The sequence below is a fragment of the Meriones unguiculatus genome, chromosome 16 (genome assembly GCF_030254825.1).
Source record: "Meriones unguiculatus strain TT.TT164.6M chromosome 16, Bangor_MerUng_6.1, whole genome shotgun sequence".
Taxonomy (NCBI): Eukaryota; Metazoa; Chordata; class Mammalia; order Rodentia; family Muridae; genus Meriones; species Meriones unguiculatus.
Genome location: NC_083363.1, coordinates 47,912,354 through 47,938,037, shown reverse-complemented (window position 1 = coordinate 47,938,037; position 25,684 = coordinate 47,912,354). Strand labels below are relative to the sequence as shown.

At 38.7% G+C, this 25,684-nt stretch overlaps 1 protein-coding gene across 2 annotated transcripts in view; it reads left to right on the top strand.

The window, feature by feature from the left end:
- The window catches only part of Col19a1 (collagen type XIX alpha 1 chain), a 324,630-nt gene that overhangs the window by 50,615 nt on the left and 248,331 nt on the right, over positions 1–25,684 (top strand). For both annotated transcript variants that reach the window (XM_060369802.1, XM_060369801.1), the window contains exons 7-9: positions 4,079–4,159; positions 8,497–8,622; positions 25,380–25,427. In XM_060369802.1, coding sequence (XP_060225785.1) covers positions 4,079–4,159; positions 8,497–8,622; positions 25,380–25,427 — 255 coding nt within the window. The remainder of the gene's footprint in view (positions 1–4,078; positions 4,160–8,496; positions 8,623–25,379; positions 25,428–25,684) is intronic.

The window sequence follows — 25,684 nt, the reverse complement described above, 5'->3', positions numbered from 1 at the left end:
CACTGGCTTCCTGGGACTGAGGATTCCACTCCATAGACAGAGTTCTTGCATGACCTGCATGACACACGGATGGGATCACTTGCACACATAAACCAGGCCTGGTGGTTGGTAGTGATGTGTACCCCCCAACTCCAGAACCAGAAAGGTATAGGCAAAGGCATCAGAAGTTCACTTCAGGATCATTCTCACCCACAACGTGAGCTTAAGGCCAGGTGGGCTACATAAGACCCAGAGGCAGACACGCAAGGAGGAAGGAAGGAAGGAAGGAAGGAAGGAAGGAAGGAAGGAAGGAAGGAAGGAAGGAAGGAAGGAAGAAAGAAAGGAAGGAAAAGAGCAGTGAAGGGAAGGGAGAGAGGGAAGAAGGGAGGAAGGGAAGAAAGGAAAGAAGCAAGCAAGGAAAAAAGCTACTTCTTCCTTTATTGTCTCACACACACACACACACACACTCACACACTCACAAAAGACTTCCCTCTCATCAATGCTTATTTTGCCATTAGATATATAAAGAATATATAGTCCTAACTCTATTTTCACATATAATTATGTTCTATTTTCACCCGCATTTTCCAGTCAGCAAATTTAAAATAATTGAATCATGCCTTAGAAAAAACTAATATTATTAAGAGTAACTCTTAGTGAAAAATTGAAAATAAAACATAAAATGTATAAGCTTGGCCAAACCTTTATGTTTTGAATAAAAGGATTAGAAAAAAGTGAACTTTAAATGGGTCCAGACTATCTGATGTTTTCATTCAAGAACAATAGGCAAATCAGACAAGCTCCCTATAGCAATTCTGTTGTACTTCCCACAACTCATGATGTCGTTTTAGAGTTCCTTTGGATGAAATGCAGTCATTAAATCTATCAGTGGGTCCTTTGGATGAGAAGGCTTGGCCAGAAAAACTCTTTTAGATGAAAAAGTCCTTTAAAGATTACATTTTGAAGTTAAAATGATATAAATTTACTATTGATTTTCTTGCAAATTAGGCTAGTAATTTTTGAAGAGTGACATATATCTAAATTTGATACCAAAATATTTTCTTATTGGTGGAATGATGAAAGAGTCTTCACTAATCTGTATGCAGATTACCAACAATAAATTCCCAAGCTGTGAACACAAAGTGCTGACAGTGAAATTGCATTTCAGAAATAAAGCCTTTTGCAAGTATGCATTGGGAGGGGAACTGTCATTCCTAAAGATCTGTTTGGAAGAAAAAAAAAGTATATAGATTCAGCGACATATTCAAGAACATATGATTTTAAAGCACTTTTCTCTTAGAGACAGTATGTGAGCAGATTAGAAAGCAGGACTTGGGTCCTGGGTCAGAGCAACCTACCAGGGCCACAGGGAGAGCTTGCTGGCTTGAGTGAGAATCCCAGCTTGGATCCAATAATTTGTTAGTATCTTCAGTTACAAAATAGATTTGGTGGAGTTGCCTGTTGTCCTAGCATAGGGTTTGAACCACTGCCCTCTCCCCACCTTAACCCACTGTATCTATCCGGTGCCACCAGCATGTATACGGTGTGTATACATGGGTATAAAGCCACGTACTGAAGCATGGAGGCCTTTCAGGAGCCAGGTCCCCGAAGAAAACTGCTGTCCTTCCTGTAGTATCATCATTTCCCAATAGCTCCTCAGCTAAGGGTGGAGCCTCATGAGCTCCTCCTCTACCCAGGCTGGAGTTTTGACTGGCTCCATCTTGTGCAGAGTTTGTGCAGGCAGGTAGAGTCCCTGTGTGCATTTCATGAGTGCAGCTGCCACATCGCGGTTGGAAAACATGCCAAAGCACTCCTCCTCAACCTCTGGATCTTATGCTCTTTTTGCCACGTCTTTCACGATCATCTCTGAGCCCTGGGAAAAGTTTTGTTTAGATGTCGCATTTCGGGGTGAGCACTCCACAGTCACTTCTTTTCTGCATTTCGTCCTGTCATGATTCTCTCGTGAACCATTATCTACCGCACAAAGGGGGCTTCTTTGATGAGAACTGCATTCATCTATGAACAAAAAAATATAAGTATTAGGTATTACACTGTAACACTATAAAACTGATAATCTATCCGTAGTTAAGTAAAATAGCACACACAGTGCTGAGCATGTTAGTATTCTAATTCATGGTACCTTAGTGTGGTATGTTTGCATGTGGTGTATTCATGTGTAGTACATGCATGTGAGAATGCAGATTGGTATACTGTGCAGGTACATGTGAGGGCAGAGCAGGGTACTGGGGTCCGGGATGCTTTCTCTGTCATTCTCTGCCCTTGAGGCAAGATCTCTCGGCCATCCAGAAGCTCAGGAGGCTTGCTTTCCAATGAGCGCTCAGAACCACCTGTCTGTACCTCCAGCAGTAGGGTTATATAAAGACACACACAGCTATATCAAATATTTTCACATGGGCACTTGGAGTTCATACTCAGGAGATCACAACTGGAGAGCAGGTGCTCTTGCCACTGAGCCATCCTGCCAGCCCCCATCTACCCATTATTTTGATGACAGTGAGTAGAATAAGCTTCGATTATAAGCAACATTGGCTAATTATAATCTCCACTCTGTTTTGCACAATTTGTATCCCATCACCAATATTTCACTAGACTGAGTACCGTACTTAAACTTCTCAAATGAAAATTCATCTCAATAACCTTACAAAGTGCTGCTAAATACAAATCACCAGATCTTCTTGCACATTTTTGTGTCACCCATAAACATAATGCTGATGAATCTGTAACTTTTCTGGAACATCTGATGCTTTCTGTGACCCAAATCTATTCTGTTCTCCTCAGTATCGTGACTATCAGAGCGTACCTCCTGGATTTGGTTGTTTGTGTAGGGTGGGGGCAAGTTGGAGATCCACAGCTAGCCAGATGTCTGCTTTCTATGACCACAAGTGGAATCTTACCACAGCATAATTTAGTTTTTCTATACAGAAGATATATTTACTAACTTCAAAGTAATGCATAACCAAGGTCTGCTACACTGTCAGTAAGGAACCATAGAGCAGGGGTCAAAATAAAGGAGGGAAGGAAGTGAGGAGAGGACACATCTCATCCATGCTATACACCAAGTCTAACATACTCATTTGCTAGTTACAGCCCTAATTTTACAACCATAGGCTAATTTCAAGGTTCTGGTCAATGCCTGTTGCTATACAGTATTATGTAATATTTCAGCAAACTGCAAGTTGAAGAAAATGAGGTAATCATTTATCATATTGATGTTTTATCATTAATAAGTACTGTTTAGCATTTTCTACATAATTGTTCTGATCTTTCCATTGAAGGTATGTTGGTATGTTTATCTTTTCAATGAAGTACTTTTCATCTACTGTCTAAATGGAAGAAAAAAAAAAGAATTTTCCGCAATTAGAAGAAACTTTTGTAAAAAGATTTTGAATCTTTATTTTGTGCTATTGAGACAGGATTGCTCTGGGTAGTCCAGACCAGCCAGGAACAACACATACACCCGATTCACTCTCAAGTTCACACTCTTCTTGTTTCAAAGTCACCAATGCTAGTATTTCAGGCAGGTGCTACTGGGTTCAGCTTTTGAGTCTTGCTCAGGACCATACTAATATAAAGTCTACAGGCTTTATGCAGTTCTCATTAACTATAGGCAAAAGCAGATTATCTTCTTATGTCTTTATTGAGAATGGCATGCTTACTCCATACCTCAAATAGGACACTTAGACTTAAAGAGAAAGCCCTTTCCCTTGCATGTTCATACCTTCCACCACCTTCCTGAAAAGCTTCAGTTTTTACACTCCAGAATTACACTGGAGCACATAGCAATGTATCTCCAGTTAAATATTTGTTTTTAATGCCTCTTTAATTCAGGATTTCATTTTTATTGCTTGAGACAGCTAAGCTCTGCAGCTGTTTTCATTCTCCCCGTCTATGGTCTTCCTTTGTAGTTAACTGTTTCTCAAGTGATCCCTAAAGGAACAAATTCTAAATTAAACCTTAGAAATATGTACCAGTCATTTATATTAACTTTCCTTTCCTTTCTGTTGAAATTACTATAGTTAATAATGCCCGAATTTGATTCTCAAAACCAATGATGGGCACCGCTCCTTATTTTTAACAGATTGAACTCCACCAACTTGTAATCTACTGCAACGCTAACTTCTTAGCTGAAGAATCGTGTTGTGACGTATCAGCTACTAAGGTAGGTTAATTTTCTTACCATGTGAAACACGAACAAATGCATTATCATTTAACTAGCTTTCATTACCTGTAGATTCTGTGGGTAGGACACTGTAAAGCATCTTGGCTGAGTCCGCCCAAACTTCAACCCCAGGGTTTGCACACTGAAATTTGATTAGGATTTGTCCTCACCTTCCCCCTGGGCCTGGTGCCCTTGTTCCATGTGAGGACCCGGCTGACTGGAGGTGCTGTCCACACTCAAGTCAGATCCCCATAGTTGTCCCCACATCTGAAGATTAGTCAACCCATCTGTCTGTCTGGTTCATCTTTGCTTTGTGACACATCTCATTTCCTTCTTCCTTTCCCCACCAATGCCAAGTCCCCTTTCACCTTGTGCCTAGCTGTCAACCCCTCATGCCAACTGCCTTCCCAATGCGTACTTTTCCCTTGACAGTACCACCAGAACGAGTCTCTAAATCACAGAATTGTGTATTTGTTTGTTGTCTTCCAGCACATATTAACTATTGATCAAGTAGACACTACACTAAGGATACAGACCAACTGACATGAACAGAGTTCCTATCTGGTCATTTTTTTTATCAAAGTCCCAAGTGATTCCCCATTGGCAACAAAATGTCAATACAGTGGACTAGTTTCCCATATTAAATATTCCTGACCTCACTGTACAATATGTATGTACTTAATTCCAAGAAAGAAAAACTTCAGTGCTTTCTGTGCGTCTCCCTGCAATAGTCACCTGTGCCAGCCCATATTATGAATATAACTATACTTGTTTTTAACCGATTAAAGAACAAAGTAGTAGTGGATGATTTACTTTCGAATTCTTTTATATCTAGCACCTTGTTAGTAAGAGACTGTCAAATTAAGCATTGCATCAGTTTGTTTTCTATTGCTGTGATGACCAATGGGGGAAAGAGCGGTTTTGGCTTATGGTTGCAGAGGAAGAATCCATAGTGGTGGTGGGGGAGGGCACGCCTGGCAGCAAGCAGCTGGTGCTGGAAGCTGAGAGATCACATCTTCAGCCTCAAACACAAAGTAGAGAGAAAGAACAGCAAAGGGGGGCAGTCCATGGGCTCTCAAAGCCATCCCTGCAGTAACATACTCCCTCCAGCCAACCACCACCACTTACTCAAACTGCACCGTATACTGGGGACCAAGTGCTGAAATGCCTGAGCCCTCGGGGATCATTTCTCCTTCATACCACACATAGCAGAATCTCCCTTTCTTGATTGCTCAATTACAACATGAAAGGCTTGCAGAAGGGAATAATTCTAAAATCAAAACAAACAAGCAAACACCTCCCCGAAAGAACATACGAAAAGTAAAAGTCCAAGATTTAAAGCTTTGTTTCTTTGGATCTTAAATTTCCTCCCCCAATGGTTACACTTACTAGGAAATCTATATGAAATTTATATCAGTAAATTTTATTAAAAACTCTTGTAATATCTCTCATGCAGTTTGAGTAGTAGAGTGAAAATCTCGCTAAACAATGCCTTCTTATATAATTTGGCTGTATAAAGCTCATATTGAACCCAGTTTATAGATCTCATTCCAAGCAGGGTAAAAGTCTGCCAAATATCTTTCTATAAATACCTAAAAAGATAGCTTGAATGCCAATTTACAGAATAAAGCTACCCAAGCTTCCTGAGCCTATACCTTTAATCATGAAGGTTTTCTTACTCCAAAGGTTTGATTTAAGTAATTATGATTATGTTGTATTGGGGCTCTTAAAATAACTGTTTCTTTTTCATTTAAAAGTAAGGCGATGATGGTCTTATATTTTTAGATGTTATGTTCTTGACCAGTATTCATTGCCTTATGTTAATCTGTTGCTATGAAAAATAGGTTAGATATATATAGGTGAAGATTTGGATAAAGCAGCTTAGTAATCAAAGTCTGACAAGATTTCACACACGGCTAATGGTTCTTCTTTTTAATTTCACAGTGCTAACATTAAAATTTAATAAAAATAAATGTTTATAAGGATTATTTGGAACTTAGTTTTATATTTGCAAATGAGTTAGGAATTCATCCCAAGCATGTAAAAATAACCAAACACAGTATTTTTTTGTGTTGACAATTATTTGTGGTGATGACATCAGTATCCATTCTGTAATTAAAATAAATAGAACTCTGACACATTTCACAAACAGGAATATATGAATAGGATAATCAGACAAAAGCCAACTGTCTCTGCTTTTTGAAACCAACTGTCTTCGCTTTTTATTTTTGAAAAAGTCTCAACAGGGGCTAGATAGATGGCTAAGTGGTTAGGAGTGCCTGCTATACAGCCATAGTGACCTGAATTCAGATCCCAGCACCTGAATGACAAGCTGAATGTTATCTTTTGCTTGCTATAATCCTGATACTATAGTGGATGGCCAGGGATAGGAGCATTAACTGAGGCTTGCTCCTGCCACCCTCTCCCAATACTGCAAGCTCCAGAGTCAGGAAGAGACTCTGCCTCAAATAAAAAGATTGAGCATGATAAGGGAGGACAACTGAAAACCCTCCGTGCCTTCTGTGGGGGCTCACAGCTGCACACACATACACACAACACATACATATATACCATGCTGACACCCATAATAAATGTTTACGTAAATAAACATATAGATGTTCTAAACTCAAAAAAATGCCATTATATCTATAAATTTTAAATTTTATATTGTAATTTTGAAACAGACATATGGTTTTGTGTTAATATTTTACAGGAAATTTCAATGGTGAAGTTTATTGAAAACTTTCTATAGACATGCTCTTTTCTTTCCAATAAGTTAGATTTTTAGTCTCTGAAATAATCAAATTTCACATGACTGAGAGTAAAAGGTAAATATATATACAAAATAATAAATCATCTGGGAGGAGTGAACTGTCTGTGAAGCAATCTCATTTCAACTGAATAGAAATTTTAGGCTTTTGGGTTGAAAATTTATTAAGATACCTAATGATCACCAAATCAATCTAGAAGCAATGCACATGTAATTCCTAGTGCTAAATGCAAGAATCTGATCACAGCATATCTGGTGCTAAGTTGTTTTTTTTATTATTATTATGGGTTTTATTGTTATCTCTAGGACTAGAGTGATACCTATCATTCAAAAACAATTCATGAGTTTTTATTTTCAAAAATTCAAGAAGAGAATAAACATCAGATACAAAGATAAAGATATCTACTGTGGGCTCACCCCACATTAGCTAACCATGGAGACACGTTTCTTTGCATAGCTTGAACATGTTTTTCCAATCACATATAATTTGTAGTACGCAAAGTAACCAGTGAGTCCTACCACCTGTTACTTCCTCTTCACTAACGCTGCAAATAAAGGGTTAATCCTGAGGAGCAGTGTGTTACCAGGTGTCAGTGAGAGAAGATACGTTGACATTCTTTGTAGACTCATGAATTATTTTCTTCCTCTATGCTTTAAAGCATTTATTTTAGTTGAGTATGTATATGTGGTGTGTGTGTGTCTCTCTGTGTATTTGTGTGTATGTGTGTATGCTCGTGACTACAGCTGCAGAAAAGAGAGCATCAGAGGCTAGAGTAACATCTGGGGATAAGTCCCCAAATGTAGCTGCTGCGAATTGAACTTGGGTTCTCTGCAAAAAGCAGCCCTGGCTCTTAGCTGCTGTCTGTCTAGCTTCCTGTAATAAATTAAAAGGGGGAAATCCTGTCTCTTTATAAGTATGCTCAGCATGTTCTAAACTCACCAGATTCAGAACCCTCCAATTTCATATCTTTAAAAAACACAGGAATGAAATAGGCTATATTTTGGGGCTGGTGAGATGGCTCTGAGATTAAGAACACTGTGTGGTCTTCCAAAGGACTGGAGTTCAATTCCCAGCACCTACATGGCAGCTCACAACTATCTATAATGCCAATTCCAAGGATCTGACACCTTCACACTAATGCACATAAAATTAAATAAATTATCATCTTAGAGTGTAAAAGGAAATAATCTCCAGCTTTACTTATCATTATAACCACATAGATAGATTAGACAGCTTGTTCTAGTACCTATATTTTATCAATTAAATCTACATGCATTTAAACTTTTGCTTGCCAGATATTGACACTTTGCTTCTGTGAAGAATTTTATTGTAAGTCTGTACTGTTATCATTGCACAATATTACAATACTTGAAAATTTCTCACTAAAACGATGTGTTTAAGTGCACTGGAGGCTTAGTGATAGAGTGAAAGTGTGATCAACTTCTACACGTGGATGACAGCGCATGGTTTATAAGAAGGAAGTTGGGCAGGCAACAGACTCTCTGGTTTGATGGGAACTCGCAGCAAGAACTGACACCATTCTCTAAATTCTCTTTGGGGTTTTAGTGTCCAGAGCAAGAGGACTTCGGAAGTACCACGTCTTCATGGGTGACTTCTCGTGCTGGTGAGATATCTTCACATCTGCTGGGAAAGCAGGAGCCTAAAGATGCATGCCAGTGCATCCCAAACCAGGTATGCCAGCTTTCATAGGTGCCCGCTGCAAAGTCGCACCACACAGCGGCCTGGGCTTCTTGGCTATGTGGTACACTGATGATGCCTTATGCCTAAACAAATTTCAAATACGTACAGCCACTACAGTGGGCCAGACAAAAGAAATAAAAGATTGAGTTCCTGGAACTTTATTTTCCTTCCAATGGGTGAAAGTTACAGTTATTAGAAAGTTGAGGAGAAAAGCCAGCATATAACAGGGGAGTACTGCATACATGACACATTCTGGGAATGGGTTGTCACTTGCAAATTCAGTGCTGGAGGAAAAGCACCTCATTTTCAACAAAGACATGCAAAGATATGATGCAAGTACTTCTCCTTTGCTGTCTGTTGACTGTATCTGTTCAGTATATGCAAATTTCCAACCAGCTGTCTCCTTCCTATTAATGGCTGTCTCCGTGGGGCGTATTCAATTTATGAGCTTCTTCCGAACCTATGTGGTGTTTGGATCAGTGATGCTGGGCCAATGGACCTCTATGAATATCCTCTGTATGTTCATAGCAGCCATGAGGCCTGTTCCAAAACAAAGCAATTAGAGAGACAAATGATGACAGGCAAACAAGATAGGTAGTAGGTAGATAGGTAGTTATGCAATAGATAGATCAGACAGATGATAGATAGATAGATAGATAGATAGATAGATAGACTGACCGACAGATAGATGACAGATGATAGACATATGACAGATAGATGATAGACAGACAGACAGACAGATAGATAGATAGATAGATAGATAGATAGATAGATAGATAGATAGATAGATAGATGATACATGACAGACATATGACAGATGACAGATACATAGGTACATAGATGGACAGATGATAGAGAGGTACATAGATACATATATGGATGATAGATGATGGATCATAGATACACAGATGATAGAAAAATAGAAAGGCAGACACATAGACAGATTTGGCATTATAGGAATGGAACAGAATGATTTTGACACAGGAACTCATCCCCCCCCACCCTTAGGAGAAAGCAGAATCATCAGGAATTCTGGGTTCCTTTGGACATAAAGGTGACAAAGGAGAACCGGTAACATGCACAGAACTTACACTGTTGGGATGAAAGGGTTTACTCAAAAGTTACTTAAAAAGCTCTGTCCACCTCATATTTTTCCCAAACACATTTCAGAAAGGCTTTTTAAAAACAATGTTGATACAAAGTAAATAACCTGTGATTAAGATAAAAAAATGAAAATTATATAGATAAAATTATATAGAAAATTATATTATAACGATGTTGAGATGAAGGATTCTGTAAAGTGGTGTCACATCAGCATTCGAATCTGTCCCTGAGCTCATGATGCTAGGGAAGTCTGAGAAATCTAGACTAGCGAGTCCTTGTAGCTGTAAGTTCTGTACAACACTATGAAGGAGGCCCATGTCCCAGCTGCTTCCTAGCTTTCCTCATCACTCTTTTCTCTGGACACCCAAGAAACGTATTTCCTTCATCTGCTGACATGTCCTCACTGGTCAGGTCTCAAGTAGGTGTGGGAGCATATTGCTGCATGTTTGGGAGGAATAAAGAAAAGGGAAATTGTTTGTTTCCTGGGATGTTATTCCTAAAAAGAGATAAAGGCTCCAAGTATTAGATGCTGTGTGAGAGTCGCAAGAGTCCGAGAAGACAATGTGGAGAGACTGGGAAGGACTGAGCAGGGAAGATGCTGTGCGCTCTTGACCTCTAAGTCTGCAACACAGGCAATAACCGTGTGTCCCACTGACAAAGTGCTGGTTTAACTGTAATGGTTTCTAGTCTCTTCAATGTGTCTTTTAGTTAATCAAATTAGGGACCTAACAGAACCAAAGCTGCAGCAGTTGCTGGAGCCACAGAAATAGAAAAAGCGCAAGGCCTGCCCGTATTATGTGCATGATGCTTTGATGACTTAAGTTCCCTTCTGATCTTACATAGAAATAGCAACAGTGGGAAAGAACTAAGAGAAATCAGTAAAGATAACAAACATTTGAAAATTAATGAGAAGTTTTATAAAATATTTCATACAAAAGGTCACAATGATTTGACCTGGTGTACAATTTAGATTAGCAGTAATCTACCACACAAATACGTAAACCTCCTTAATTATTTTTTTCTGTTTGTGCACCTGGATTTTACACAACCACCACAACTATTACTGTGTAAAAATGGTTTTGGGTGACTGTCACCATCAAAACAATCAGCCTTTCAGGAACTCGTAATCAACATGAAATTCTCCTTTCATCCTAAGTAGCTGCTGTGTTTATTCCTGTTCCCATTCCACTTACGACTCTAAGACTTTAATACGTAAAAAAAGTGGGAATCCCTCAGTGTTTGATTCTAGTATGTAATTTTCATACTTACAACAGGTGTCCTGACGATCTGCATTTTTGTGACCACCAAATGTTACTTTGTGATTTGGCCGATAGAATTGTCAATTTTATGAAATAATCAGTGGTTCAGAGTCACTCAGGAAAAGAGATGTTTTTCTAGAGGTTTCAGTGTGGTTGAAGGAGAGGGAACAACCCTTTTAGGGTGTTAAGTTCTTTCATAAGATGCAATAAAAAACACATCTTCAGTTGTGAGCCAATGTCTAACATTTTTCAATGAATTGGGAGACTTGGTGCATAAAACCTTGTGTTATTTTATGCCATTTGTTAAATAGTAATAGTGGGTTAAGTTTGTATCCTGAAACATACGAATATTAAATTCTGTGTTTTGTTTCTGATATTAGCTGGCCTCCTCTGATAGTGAGCACTAGTTTATGAAAGTTTCCTTTCATTTTTACTTACAGCATCATGGGCTGAAATGTGTGGATTTTAGATAAGGAGGTTAGAGGCCATTGGGACATTTTTATAATTTACATGTTCTCATTACCAGTTAGATAGAGTTTACCAGTCTCTGTCAAATTTTATTTTTGACACAACTTCGTGAAGGCAACATTTTACTTTTGCTTTTTGGAAAACTGCTAGTAATTAGTTAACAAATCTGAATGAAAACGTAATTAAATTCTGTCTTACCTGGTCCAAAGTCTCCTAACGACTTTGTGTCTCTCTGAAGACATTCCCCACCCACTCAGTTATACTACAAGGCATCACAGTTCTGTAAGGCTGCAGCTAAAATCTTGTTGACTTTCTTATTAAGCATGCAGAATAATGAGTTATTTGTGACATTTTTATACAGGTAGCACATTATATTTTGTCTTTCATTACCCACTCTTGTTTTCCTTTTCCTTCCCCACTGCGTCCCTCCTCCCAAAATCTTAATGTTCTGAAAAGCTCCTAAAATTTAATGTTCTTGAACCTACAGGTGATCCGAGCAATTTAGCAATTAATTTTGCAATTTATTTTTGTATTGTTCCATATTTCCACTTAATTTCCCCCAATTTGCTAGGTTTATGAAAAAAAAGTTTATCAAATAATGCTCGGGTAAAATAGTACTGTATACTCATAAAAAAATCTAATTTCTGTCTACTAGGCTCTAGTGACAGAGCTACTCATTTAAAAAGTGACATTACTTTCCACTCTGAAGGATAAACTTATTGGATTATCTATTTAATGACGTGGGCAGGATGAGAAAGGATCTTGAAGCACAAACTTGGGTGCCCATGCAACAACTCACTTGTAAAAAGGCTAATTGTTTTTTATGTTAACAATTAATGTACCATTTGCAAATGTCTAATGAAAAATTAAGGTATTTTAGGATATAGCTGGTGGTGAATATGAATTTGGCAGCCCTAGAATTCCTGGAGAAGGGATTAATCTTATTGCCTATTTTATATAAAGCTGTGTCAGGCAGGATGGGGAAAAATCCGGTGTCTTATTGCTCAGGGATCAGTGATCTGTGGCCCAAAGATGGGGCTGCCAAAGACACCCACTGTAAGGATTTTGTAAACTAACTTCCACAGAAACAAAAACTCACTTGTTTTTATGTTGTCCAAGGCTACTTTTGAGCTCCACAAACAGGCTAAGTAACTATGGCAGAGAAAACATGGCTAGCACCATCCAAGTAAAAACCGTGTGCCTCCTGGTAGTAAACGAGCCATTTTTTTCATCGTTTTCATCAGGAACATTTAAAAAACAAAACAACAGTCCATTAACAACTCTTCAGCTTCTTACATTATCAGTTTTATGGCTGATACGATATCTTATTATTTTATATCTATTTAATAATTTATATAAATTACACAATTTAAATAACTAAGTTATTTATTATAATTTTATTTCAGAAAAAAACAAGTAATACATGCTACATTTTCTAGAACTATATAAGATACATAATTTAAAGTACAAGAAATATATCTTAGTCTATCAATAAAATGAGCCAGTGCAGTATCTAGCTGATAAAATGGCTGATTTTCAGGTTTCTCCTCTAATGCCATAAGGGTGATTGTAAATAATGACTTCCCTGACAGGAGGCTAGTGCTAAAATTCGATGTATTACCTAAAGCTAGCACGGTATTGCTCACCAGCAAACCCCAGCATTCAAGAGGCGGAAGGAGGAGAAGTGTAAAATTCTGAGCCAGCCTGGGCTATGTTGTGAAACTTTGCCTCTAAACACTAAGAAAAAAATGCTTATTTTTTTTCATTTAATGTCTATAAAATTTTACATTTGCATGTTAGTTAGCTTATTTTCACTATGTCGATTATGCCAAAATGTATTAGTTGTCATGTGCTAATGCTAAGGAAGCTCTTTCTTTAGAAAAACAAATTTAAAATCATTTCTGTTGCTCGCTGCATTGGTGATCAGTTGGGTCCGTCCTACCTTGTATTGTTGAAGGCCATGACCCAATGGTATTGTCCACCTGATGCTGCTGCAGGAATCAGTGAGGTTGCATTGGTCACTCAGATGCCAGGCAGACATTTTTGAAGGTTTATTGTTGTTGCTGCTCTTTTGCTATTTTGGTGATCCTGGCAATCAAAACCGAGCTCTTGCGCATGCCAGGCGCATGGGCTCCATTCGCAGCGCTGAGATCAGCACTTTCTTCAGTGCGTTTCTGAAACCTGGTTATTTCCCGCTGCTTTTAAAAAGTTAAAGTCTGGTATCTCTACCTTTACAGGAGTGTAACCATTAAGGCTATACTATACAAATGTTGCTAAAGGACAGTACTTGGGTAAAAGCTAATGTTTCTTTGGGCTCTATTGTTTATATTTGCCACTGGCATTAAGGAAAGATTCATCTTAAGAAAAGCTTCTTCAAAAAACTATTCAAAAATCTATTCTTTCAAAATGCATTTTCCTAGAGAATAACACATTCATTTACTTCCTAAAGTAATACCACAAGTAAAATTTCCCTGGCATACAATTGTAAATGCCTTCAGAAAACTCACCATAGTATTCTGATTGTATAGGCTTCTGACCAAAAGGATTTTTCCTCTCATTTCCCCAACCAAAGACAGAATCATTTAACCATAAATTGTTGGATTTCTTAACTTTGCAATGTAAAGAAAGATATTTACATGGTATAATTATTTTTTTTATTTTTATTTTTTATTTTTTTTTATCAGTTACATTTTATTAACTCTGTATCCCAGCTGTGTCCCGATCCCTCATTCCCTCCCAGTCCCTCCCTCCCTCCCTCATCTCCACTGTGCCCCTTTCCAAGTCCACTGATGGGGGGGACCTCCTCCCCATTCATCTGATCCTGTTTTATCAGGTATCTTCAGGACTGGCTGCAAAGCCCTCCTCTGTGGCCTAACAGGACTGCTCCTCCCTTCGGGGGTGGGGAGACCAAAGAGCCAGTCATCGAGTTCCTGTTAGAAATAGTCCCTGTTCCCCTCACTTTGGGAAACCAATTGGTTACTGAGCTACCACAGGCTACATCTGAGTGGAGGTTCTAGGTTATGTCCATACATGGTCCTTGGTTGAATGTCAGTCTCAGAAAAGACCCTGTGCCCAGATATATTTGGTCCTTGTGGAGCTCTTATCCTTTCCCCATCATACTAACTCCCCTTCTTTCTTATGATTCCCTGTACTCTGCCAAAGGTTTGGTCATGAGTCTTTGCTTTGAAAACACTGCTAGTTAGAGTCTTTCAGATGCGCTCAGTAGACTCCTGTCATACGTTCAATGCACATCCCATCTGTCTTTCTAAATGAGGATTGATCATCTTACCCCATGTCCGCTCAATTGATTATCTTTTTTAGGTGTATAGATTTCATTATGTTTATCATATCTTATAGGTCTATATAAGTGAGTATATCCCATGTTTGTCTTGGTATAATTATTAAAGAAATTCATTATGCATGCCACAAGATACTATTAAATTTAATATTCCAAAGTGATATCTTTTAGGTTCTTATGCATGAAAACCTGCTTTAAAACCTTGATCAGCCAAGGTTCTGGCTGTCAGTTGCTGAAAAAAAAAATGTTGTCAAGTCTGAGCTTGATATCCCAAAGCAATAACTAGATGATCATTAGATGCATTCAGTTGCAGTAAAAGGCTGTGTTAATAAGAAAGTTATAGTCTAGAAAGTAAATATGTAAGCCAGGAAATATCTTACAAGGAAAAGCAGATTCTTAGAAAACAAGAAGCATCTGGGACACAGTGGTGATGCATTGCAGCAAGGCGTCATGTCACAGAGACAAACGTCCCTGAGTTTCAGGTCTTGTTTCTTTCCCAAGACCATGCTGTTGGAGGCTGGATCGTACATGCTGACTCAGCCTATACTCCATTTAAAGTACGACTCCAACAGATGACAGAGGGATATGGCAGCTGCTGATAATCTAGTTGAACCAAGTCTTTCTTAGAATTGGGAATCTCAATCCTTGGAACTTAATTGGCCAAAACAGTGATTTGGGGAGCCTTGCGAAATCAGTTAATGAGTATCAATGTTTGCCTGAGGCAAATGCTCTGGGAGTTTGAAAAGCTAATGTAATATAATACATCTGTTCAAAGCCACGGCAAGACTTTCCATCAAATACTCTCCCAGACAGCTCAAGCAGTTGAATTTTGCACCCAGGTTACTTCAGTTGCTCCTCAGAGTCTCGCAGGCTGTAGATTCATTCCGCTTCCAGGGGAGCTAAATGCGGTATCCGCTTATGTTGCTTTCTCGGTAGCCAGTTGCCTGCAGCTTCAGAGACCCTGCTTAGGGGCTCGCGCGCCCTAGTATTTTTAGAAACACTCTTCCGCCACATTCTCTTCCCAGGGTCTGTGTCGCTGGTGGTGCCAGCTCTGCTTCTAACTTCACTTTATTTCACTGTGAAAAGGATTTAACACTCACACGTGGAAAACAACTACCACTCTGAGGGTGCTGGCTCACTTCCATAATCTCAGGTTTATCATTTATTTAAAATCGTGCTAATGAGCATGCGCAAAATAAAAACAAGAAAGTCACCGGAATTTCATTTGCTGGTATAATTGGTATATGGCAAAATATTTCACTCTAAGGAAGAAATGTAAATCTTTTAAATTTCAACAACTTTAAATCACACTATAGTTAATATTTCAGATAAAATACTCCTATTGCTTTGTAATAAAAATACATTATTTGATTTTTGGTGTTTTGGTTGTGAACTTAACACTTAGTGGCTGAGTCATCTCTCCAGCCTTGATTTTTATAAATGAATTTCCAAAGAAAATGATTAGTTCAAATCTCTTACATGATTAAATGTCACATATCTTTACAGATCACATTCCCACAGTTTCATCAGGCATCTTATGGGTACCATATCTTATGAATATGTAGGGTATCTTCCACTCTACTTAAAGAGCATCAGTGAACATAAATAAATTAAAGCCCCTCAGTATTCTTTGAGTTCTTTCCTTAAAATTAAAAGGTCTTAAAAGTACTGTCAAAAACATATATATATAATGTAAGATATAACAATATAACATAATAATATAATATAATATAATATAATATAATAGCACATACACACACACCCCTATATATATTTGACTTACTGAACCATCTTGGAGAAAGCATGCAGGCAACATGCCACAGAACAGACATCTCTGGTACATTATTCTCAATATTTGTTTTTTATATTTAAGCCAGAAGCTGATTTAAGATTATGGAATGAGGCATATTCTGAGCAGTATTAAGTAGAATTTGCATACTAGTTTCAGTTCATACTTCCATATGGTATGACACTATAATAAATTATTTACATGCAAATTTTGTTCTAAACTAGACCTACACTTTGAAGTTTGGTGAGATGATAGCAGTCATTATTTTTAAGTGAAGACCCTAAACAAAGCAGTAGTTCACCAAGCTTGCATTTTTCTTTGGAGACAGGAGTAAAATAATACACTATGTAGGGCTATGAAATGTATTTTTGGAGAATGGAGTCCTCTGGACTTTAAGGATGAGGAATTATAGCATTTGATTATATTCTTATACAAATTGCTCTCGTCAGCCAAGCCTGTGCAGACTTGGAGTAGGTTTCATCACCTTATGCTCACAGCCATTCTGTCAAACATCACGAAACAGTAACGGATTTAACAGCAAATCCGTGTTGCGTTTATCCAGTAGACCTGCAATCGGCCTAAGCTTGCTAAACTACCTGCTGTTGGTTCATAGGGAAAAAATTCCATTCTATAAACAAATAACTTCTTTCCTTCTGATAAGCTTAGACAGATAGTTAGGAGCTGCTGCCAATAAAGATGAGAAAATGGAACGGATTGGTTTCCAGGAGAAAGGAACGTGTTAAAGCATGGAGTCGCACCTACACACCTACACACACGTACATGCACATACCCACATGCACTTGCACATAACAACCTCCTTCACCACCCCCCACATACACACAGGCACAGCTTGTCCTTCTGGTCTGAGGTGGGAAAATTGTGTGAGGATTTGAACAGCGTGTAAATGTTCAGCAAATTCAGCCCTGTGCCCACATTTGCTTTAGCTGCCTGTGTATTTCATGGGAAAATTTGATTCGCTTCCTACTTTGCTAAGGTACCACTGTAGTAATTATTTGGGGGAAGATGTAGATATTTTAAAAAATAAGCTTGTTTTCAAATAAAGCCTACTTTAATTGTGTGATAGTGATAATATAACCAAAATAGAGCCTAAATTATGCTGAAGTCATATTTGCTTGATAAATGACTGATTTTTACCTAAGGATAAGACTTTCATGTTTTCATTTTTGTTGTTGTTGTTTTGTTTGTTTGAGACAAGGTGGCCCTGACAGGCTTAAAAGTCACTAAGTAAACCAGGCTGGCCTCGAACTCGGGAATCCTCTTGCCTCCATGTGCTGAGCTCTGGTGTGAAAGATATACGTCACCATGCCAAGCAGGAGGACAGAGTTACTAAATTATTTTTGTCCCTTATGGCGTGTGTAGAAAGCTAATACTAGTCATCAGTAATGGACCTGGAATTGCAAGCAGAGTTACACTCCCTGGATAGGGTTCTAGTACAAAAATTGTTCTCCTTTATCAAACCGAAATTATACCATATCACTTTAGCTTTATCTTAATGACGAAATAAGAGGTTCATGAAAGAGCCAGGTTAATGACTGGCATAAATGTTTGATAACAAGAAGGTACATTTTAAACACACAGCTCAATGATGCTCTTGCCTCACCAAATTAGAACTCACTTAAGGGAATTTATTCTATGCAAAATTTACTTAGCAGGACATGTTAAAATAAAACTCAAATATCTTCTGTGTCTTTGGCCTCTTTGAAAACAAACAAACTTGATGTTCCCAAACCAGTGGACTCATTTGAAAGAAGTATACATAAAGTTACAAATTTGTACCATGTTGATAAAAACAGCCACCTATGTAATAAATATTATATGCTACACACTGCCAAGGACCTCCTCCTTTACATTAACTAATTCAAAACATACAGACCTTTTAGGCGAGGCCTATTATCGTGTTTTGGATTAGGAGCCTAATCTATAAAGAGAATTAGAACTTCACTAAGTTTTATAACTTGCAAGGAGTGGAGCTGGGAGGAGAGCTCTGCCCACATGAACTCATTGTTCATGAGCCTTGCTGCTATGTCATCATGGGGATGGTGCCAAATGCCCTGACTTCCTTTCACACTCAGTTTGAATTAGATTGCAAATCCATTTGCCTTGCAGCTTAGGGAGTGGATTGTGAAGCTTGCTCTCTTCCAGGGAGTGCTGTATCCCTCATCTTTCAGTCTATGAACTTCTTTAACGTTACAGCTTCTAACTCCAACACCTGCAGAGGACTGTATCCATCTCCAAAGAACTACTGCAAACTAGTTCATTCAGCAAAGTGAGAGGATTTTAACAGTTTTACCTCTAGGAATAAATAGTATGAAAATATGACAGTTTAATTTTGTCCATTTCCAAAACTCAAAATTAGATTTGAAATATTTTCAAAGTGTCTAACAGTGACTCTGGATATCTGTGGTCCGCCCTCCGTGGGCAATAGCCCATTCATGGCTGCCCTCTGGGTTGACCTGAACACCAAATAGAAAATTGAATACACTTTTGATGCAAGCGTGTGCAACTGTATACATACACAGTGCTATCAATGACAAAAGTATCAAACTTACTGCCACAACATTTTTAAAATAACCTGTAACAGCAGTGGGCCAGTTGCTAATTTGTCTGTCATAATAAACAGCTAGATTACCCTCATTTTGAGGAACTTTGGATAAAGGATCTTTTCTCCATAAACACCCTAGTCATTGCACTGGGATGAGTAGAAACAAGGCCAACCCGTTGTTCATTGTCGTTGCATTTCCTTTCTTCTATGATGGTGTTTGAAACTTGATTTATTTTCCTAAAAAGGCATTTGTGAGAATACTGCAGCTCCAGGAAATAAAGGCAGATGCTGTTTCAGCTTATGTACGTGCAGACGCATCCTGTTGCTGTTTGAATCCTAATGAGTTCTGCTCTAGCCTGGTCCAGATGTGGCGTTAATGCCTCAGAGACTAAGAAACTTATAGGCGTTTAGTGAAAATAATTTTTGTTTAAGTCATTTGGCTTCCTTTCTGCATTTCTAGTTTCACCTAATTTTTCCATGGACAATCAGAATTAAGCTTATTTCCACAGTTTCTCCCTAAGTGAAGAAAAAAAAATTAATATGTATTTGCACAAGACATTTTATTTTTGAAACAAAGACCACTAAATAAGAACACACAACTTTATCCAACAGTGGGATTTTTAAAAATTTTAATTGTGTGATTACATTTCTCCCTTCTTTTTATTCTCTCGAGTAAACCTTCCTCTCACATACCCCTCCCTGCTCTCTTTAAATTCATGGCCTCTTTTTATTGTTATTGCATGTATATATGGATATATCTATAATGACATATTCCTAAATATAACATGCCCAGTCTTTGAAATGTTATTCACATTTACAGGGCTCATCATTTGGTGTTAGATAACCAATGTGTGTGTTCTTCCTGAGGCACGATTATGTCTCCTGCTGTCAACGTTCTAGTTGCTTGCAGGTGTTTGTGTAGAGTTGAGGCCTCCTGGCTCTTCCTTGTCCACTTTGGCATCTCTATCGGTGTCATCCTTGTTCAACTCATGTTGAACAATACCACATTTTGTCAAGGATGATAAAATAAATGTGAACTTTAGCTTAACAAAAATATCATCTTTGTGTTTGTATCAATACTACCAGGGCAGTTCAGGGCAAAATAATTAAATCTCAGTTGTTTGCAGGGTTATCAACTACCTATATAATCAAGTTGTAATTTCCAAAAACAAACAAACAAACAAACAAAGAACCTTCTGTGTACCTGTGTATTAAAAAAAAACTTTAATAATAAAGGTCTTATCAAATCCAGATAAGATTGGATTGGAATTTTTATAGAAAACCAATATTTATAGAAAAATGACCACAAAAAAATATAGTTTCATTATTCTACTTTCTAGTTTCACTGACTAACTTTCCAAGGATAAAATGAATTATTAGTGGAAAACTCTGGCTTTCTGTGGAGTGTCTCGTCATTGTCTTATCGATAAAGTCCTGAAATAAACAGAAATTTGAGAAGGACAGAGGTACCAGAGGGACAGGAAAAAGAAACCTGCTCCCCCTGCAGCTGACTTTATTTCTTAGTGGTTTCTTATTCCCTTCTAATGCCTTCCACTCACATCCCAAGTAGAGCAGTTGGCAGAGGCCACAACAGATGGAAGACAGGCTCAGCACAGGCGGCGTATCTGGCACCGGGGCACTTGACTTTTATTTACTAAACAGTTAGCCAGATTTCAGGAGCTCAGTCTGCTGATGCCCGTGTTTGGATTAATGTGAAATCAGTATCTAGCACATGAATAGTAAAACATTACCTGGAGAAAGATCACACACCCATTCTTTACATAGCTTCGTGGCTAACTATGTTGCTCTTGGTGTAGCTTATGAAGTACTGAACAGTGGATTTAAAAGATAATAACTGCTTTGGTGTAAGACTTCTGTGGCTTTAGATAGTAGAGTCTCCTTGAAGTGGCCCCCCCCATCAGAAGCATCTTTGAGTAAGCCAAGCCAGAGTCAGTTGTACCAGTGTCTGGTACTGGGTAAAGCTGTCAGGTAAAAGTGAGAGCTTGAAGATGAGCTCAGACAATTGATATCTTGATCCCTTATCACCACCTTCACCGTGACAGATTAATACATTCAAAGTTCATGCAGCTTTTTAATGGCACCTTCTCCACTGAAACAAAATTGGAAGCACTCCCACTCTCCTCACTTAGTATTTTATTTACTTCACCAATATATGTGTGTCTGTATCCCTGAGAGCTCCTAGAAGAGAAGGAATCATCTCTCTCATCTCTGTGATGCCTGCACCTGGACCAACAGAGGATGTCACGTGTTGATAGAATTTTCAACTAGTGCTAGCTGAATGGTGCAGAATACAAGAAAACTTAGCCCAGAGTACGGGAGAGAGACAAAAGAGAAATGTTAGACACCTATATTGAGGGGAGATGGAGAGGGGTGCATTAGTAAAAACTCCCAATGCTTTATGCAAAAGCAAACTTCAGGGAAGTAGCGGAGAAGTAATGCTTCCAGAGGGAAATATAATAGGGACAGCGTGTGCCACTCCAGAATTTGCTTTCCGTTTCCTCATCACCCGCCTCCCTGCTCTCTTAATCACAGCCAGTCTCCATTATCTGGCTTTCATTTCCACCCAGTCTCAGAATGAAAACCTCCTTACTTCTTGATACTATTGCTAGGAATTTTTTCATCCTCCAGGGCTTCCCGATCACCTACTGCGAGGCTAAAACTAAGTTAACGGACGGCTTTAGCACAGCCGGGCTCTAGCAGAGGTAACGGATATGGAGTCACACTATAAATTACTCATCACGAGGAATACTCAGGACAGGAAATAGTTTGCAGCGGCTGGTATCTCACCGTCCTCAATTAGGAGCTGACTGATGGCACTGGGCGCTGTATCTTAAATCATCTCTCCCTTGGCGGAAGGCCTGAGCACATCAGGTCTCTCAGCACATGATTCACAGTAAACGTCTTGATCTCCCCACTACGCCTTTGCCGTTTCCAATTTATTTAGACCGTCTTTAACCTACTCTGACGATGTAATAAAGCTCAAACCTTTGTTTCTGACAGATACACTTTAAGCAGATAGTATTAATTCTGTAAGATCCCAGATTTTTTTTTATTAGATCTTACTAAGGTGGGTAAGTGTCCCTAACTTCACTAAGTGTGGAAGGAAACATTTACCACCTCTCCAAATAATTTCTAAATTGCTCAGTTTTTTTTTTCAAAGCTCAATATAACTTTCCTACTTGTCAACTTTTAAAGGTGTTTAGAACTAGAATTTTTTCTTTGAAAGGAAATCTTAGTAGTGCTCATACTTGGTTACATTATCAGTATATGAAAACACATTTTAAGAAGCAAAATGACATTAATAGAAGAACACTTTAGGCTTTAGTATCCAAAGCAGTATGGTGTGTGTGTGTGTGTGTGTGTGTGTGTGTGTGTGTGTGGTGGCTCTGCTTTCTGTTCTGTGTGGGATCATTTCTGACATAATATGCTGTTTTGAAAGCCACAGTTTAAGAGATAGTTTGCCTGGCCAGTTTATACCCAGAAATCTGGAAACTCCAGACTATTGCTTAATGGTTTACTGGGTGCCTTGATAGTCACCCAAATGGGTGTCATGTCTAAGATCTAGAAGACTTTTTTCTCCCTTAATTTAAGATGTCATAAATAAGACTGGCTGAAGTTTAGGTTCAGGAAGCTTTAACTTATAAGCATACATGTGTGATTTTGTTTATTTGTGCTCCAGAATGTGAATCAGACAGCAAAAGTTAATTAGAAGCTGATAATGGTATTTGTTGGTCATGGTGAATATGAATACAGTTTACACATTGTTTTAATTTGGGGAGTGTGTGTTCACACGTGAGCAGCGCTTGTGGTGAGGTCACAAGACAACTTTTGGGAGCTCAAATCTTGATCCAAAGATAAAAAAGAAGTATATTATGCTTTCTTAAGGATGAGACTGGGAGAAAATAGAAGCAGGAACTTAGAAACGTGCACACACTCTCGTGACCACACACATACGTACACACACACACACACACACACAATAAAACAAGTAAGTGCTCTTCTTAGTCTTGGGCAAGTACTGATTTTGTAGGTAGAACTGGGTTTACTCTGGCTGTTAGCACTGGGCTTTGCTCCTATTTTTCAGAATAATCACTAAGATAACTGATGCCACCGACACAAATGTTTTAGATAAAGCTTTTACAGCACTGACGCTTGTCAATAGCATGTTTGGACGATGTCCTTTTTATGTTTTCATGGGAACCAGAATGGTCACACTCCTCTAATGGGACTAAAGACAAGTAGGAGCAATTTCAAGTCTCTAAGTAGGGAAAGATGACAGATAAGTTGACACTCGCCATAGGGAAACACTGTATGTTAACTACCAGTCAGAGTGTGTCAACCAAAGACACACCCGTGCCAGGACTCGGGCATGTGATATGGAAAAGTTGGCTGCCAGCAAAGGAAGAGAGGAAGATCCGTCATAACTCCTTTTTCTCCGAAACAGGCTGTTGGCAATGTAAATTCCGCACCATGGTACTTTAGTGGATTACATGCGGTATCTGGTTATCCTGAGTAACTTGCAATATGATATAAAATATTATATTGGCTCGACTGAGGAAAATAATCCACTTCTTAGGGACAAGTGGGCATACTTCAGTGATGACTAAGAGAAGCTCCGTTTCCATAGAATGTTTCCTGGCGTCACATACTTAACGTGATTTCCTTATCTCTTTATCAGATGCTACTGCAGCTTTCTGCTAGTCTTGCCTGGCGCCTCTGGGCAAGAACCATACTAACTTTCAAGTGATGGAAATGCTTGGTAGACTGATAATTTTGCCATTTTTTGATGCTTCCACGTGTAGTTACCTATCACAACCAAATTTTGCCTGTGCTATGACTACAGCACTTACCCTATAGAGTACTTTCATAATTTAATCTAAACAAAGAAAAAACTGAGCTCTTAAAATTACGTGCATGCGTGTGGGAGCACACTTCTGGTTAAAAAAGAGAAAAAGAAAAAGAAATAGTAAAACTTTCCAAAAAAAATGTGTTAGCGGAAAAAAATGAAAAGCTCAATATTTAGGTGTGTTCTTCTTCATGTACTTAAACTTCCTACAAATAACAATTAGAGATGATATTTGTGTTCTAGGTAATGCTTAAAACTGTTATTTCCTAAGGGGATTTTATAAATATTTTACAGAAATAGAGCAGATCATAGCATTGTTCACTGCCCGATTCTGAACATTTGGGACCACAGTAAATTCCTAGAACCAAGTAAATGCCTGAGGGTCCTGAGAATGCACACACTCTCCCTGGAGTATCTCCTTCTGCCTGGTGTGCTGTTCACAGAAGAGACTTGTCAAAGCAGTGACCAAGAATTCCAGTAATGGAACCTGATAGGCATCTGCTGAAAACATTTACGCCCATGACAGGAGCCAGACAAGTGGAAAGGGAATTGTTTCATATAGCCTTTGGTATGACTTCAGAACTGAGCCCACAGCAATCAGCAGATGTAGTTAAGGAAATAAGCATGTCCACAATGTGACAACAATATGCATATGTGCATATATGCTCTCTCATGCTAGGTAAGAAGACACCTATAAACCACAATAAAATTGATTGCCAGAGACCATGTAGGGAGGCAGGAAATTGGGCACAGCTGAGTGGCAAGAGTTTGAAGCCCAGCCACTTTACAACCATCTACAGAAGATGATTCCGAGAAGAGTAACTCTCTGACAAGTTTATTCAGGAAACAAAGCCTTTCCACATAAAAAAAAAAAAAAAGCATTTACTAATGTGCCCAGAGATTTCAAAGCAATGAAAGAGGAAAGAAGAAAAAAGGAAGGAAGGAGGGAGGGAGAGAGGGAGGGAGGGAGGGAGGGAGGAAGGAAGGAAGGAAGGAAGGAAAGAGAAAAAAGAAAGAAAGAGAGAGGGAGGGAGAAGAAAAAAGGAAGAGAGAGGGTTGGGGAGAAAGAGAACGAAAGATTACTGAATAACAGGTGGAATACACAGGCTCTGAAATCATGAGCACTCACTCAACATCTCAGGAGATGCTGATGCTGCAACTTAGATAACCCCGAGACTAGTACAACACCTCAGAGCCCCCATTCCTTTATCTTAAAAGTTGAGGTGATTGTCTTGGAGTTGTGACATGACAGAAAATTGGAATACCCTACACAGGACAGATACCCTGAAGAAGGCTACCTTTCCTCCTAACAATAATACAGCCTTTTTTTTTTTTGAGGGGGGGTGTCTTATTCAGTATCATTTGTGACTAAAGAGATTCATTTTGGTTACTCCTTTTAGGATGAAAACGGCAGCTTACATGGTACTTCCGGTTTACCTGGTCAAAAGGTAATGGGTTTTTATAAATGTTCCCTACTAAGCTAATAAACCGGTCTTTTCAAGGAGAACTCAGAGATGTATTTTCTTGCTGGAGACCTCTCAAGGAAACATTTGTTACAGAGTGTCAGAAGCACACCTCCCTGGAGAATCAGTACTGATGCTAAGGACAAGGAAGAGTTATGGCAACACCAGAAATGTTTTGACTGTCAGAGTGAACAGTGGGACAGTGTTTTCTGCTGTCATTTCCTGTTTGCACACGTTGTGTT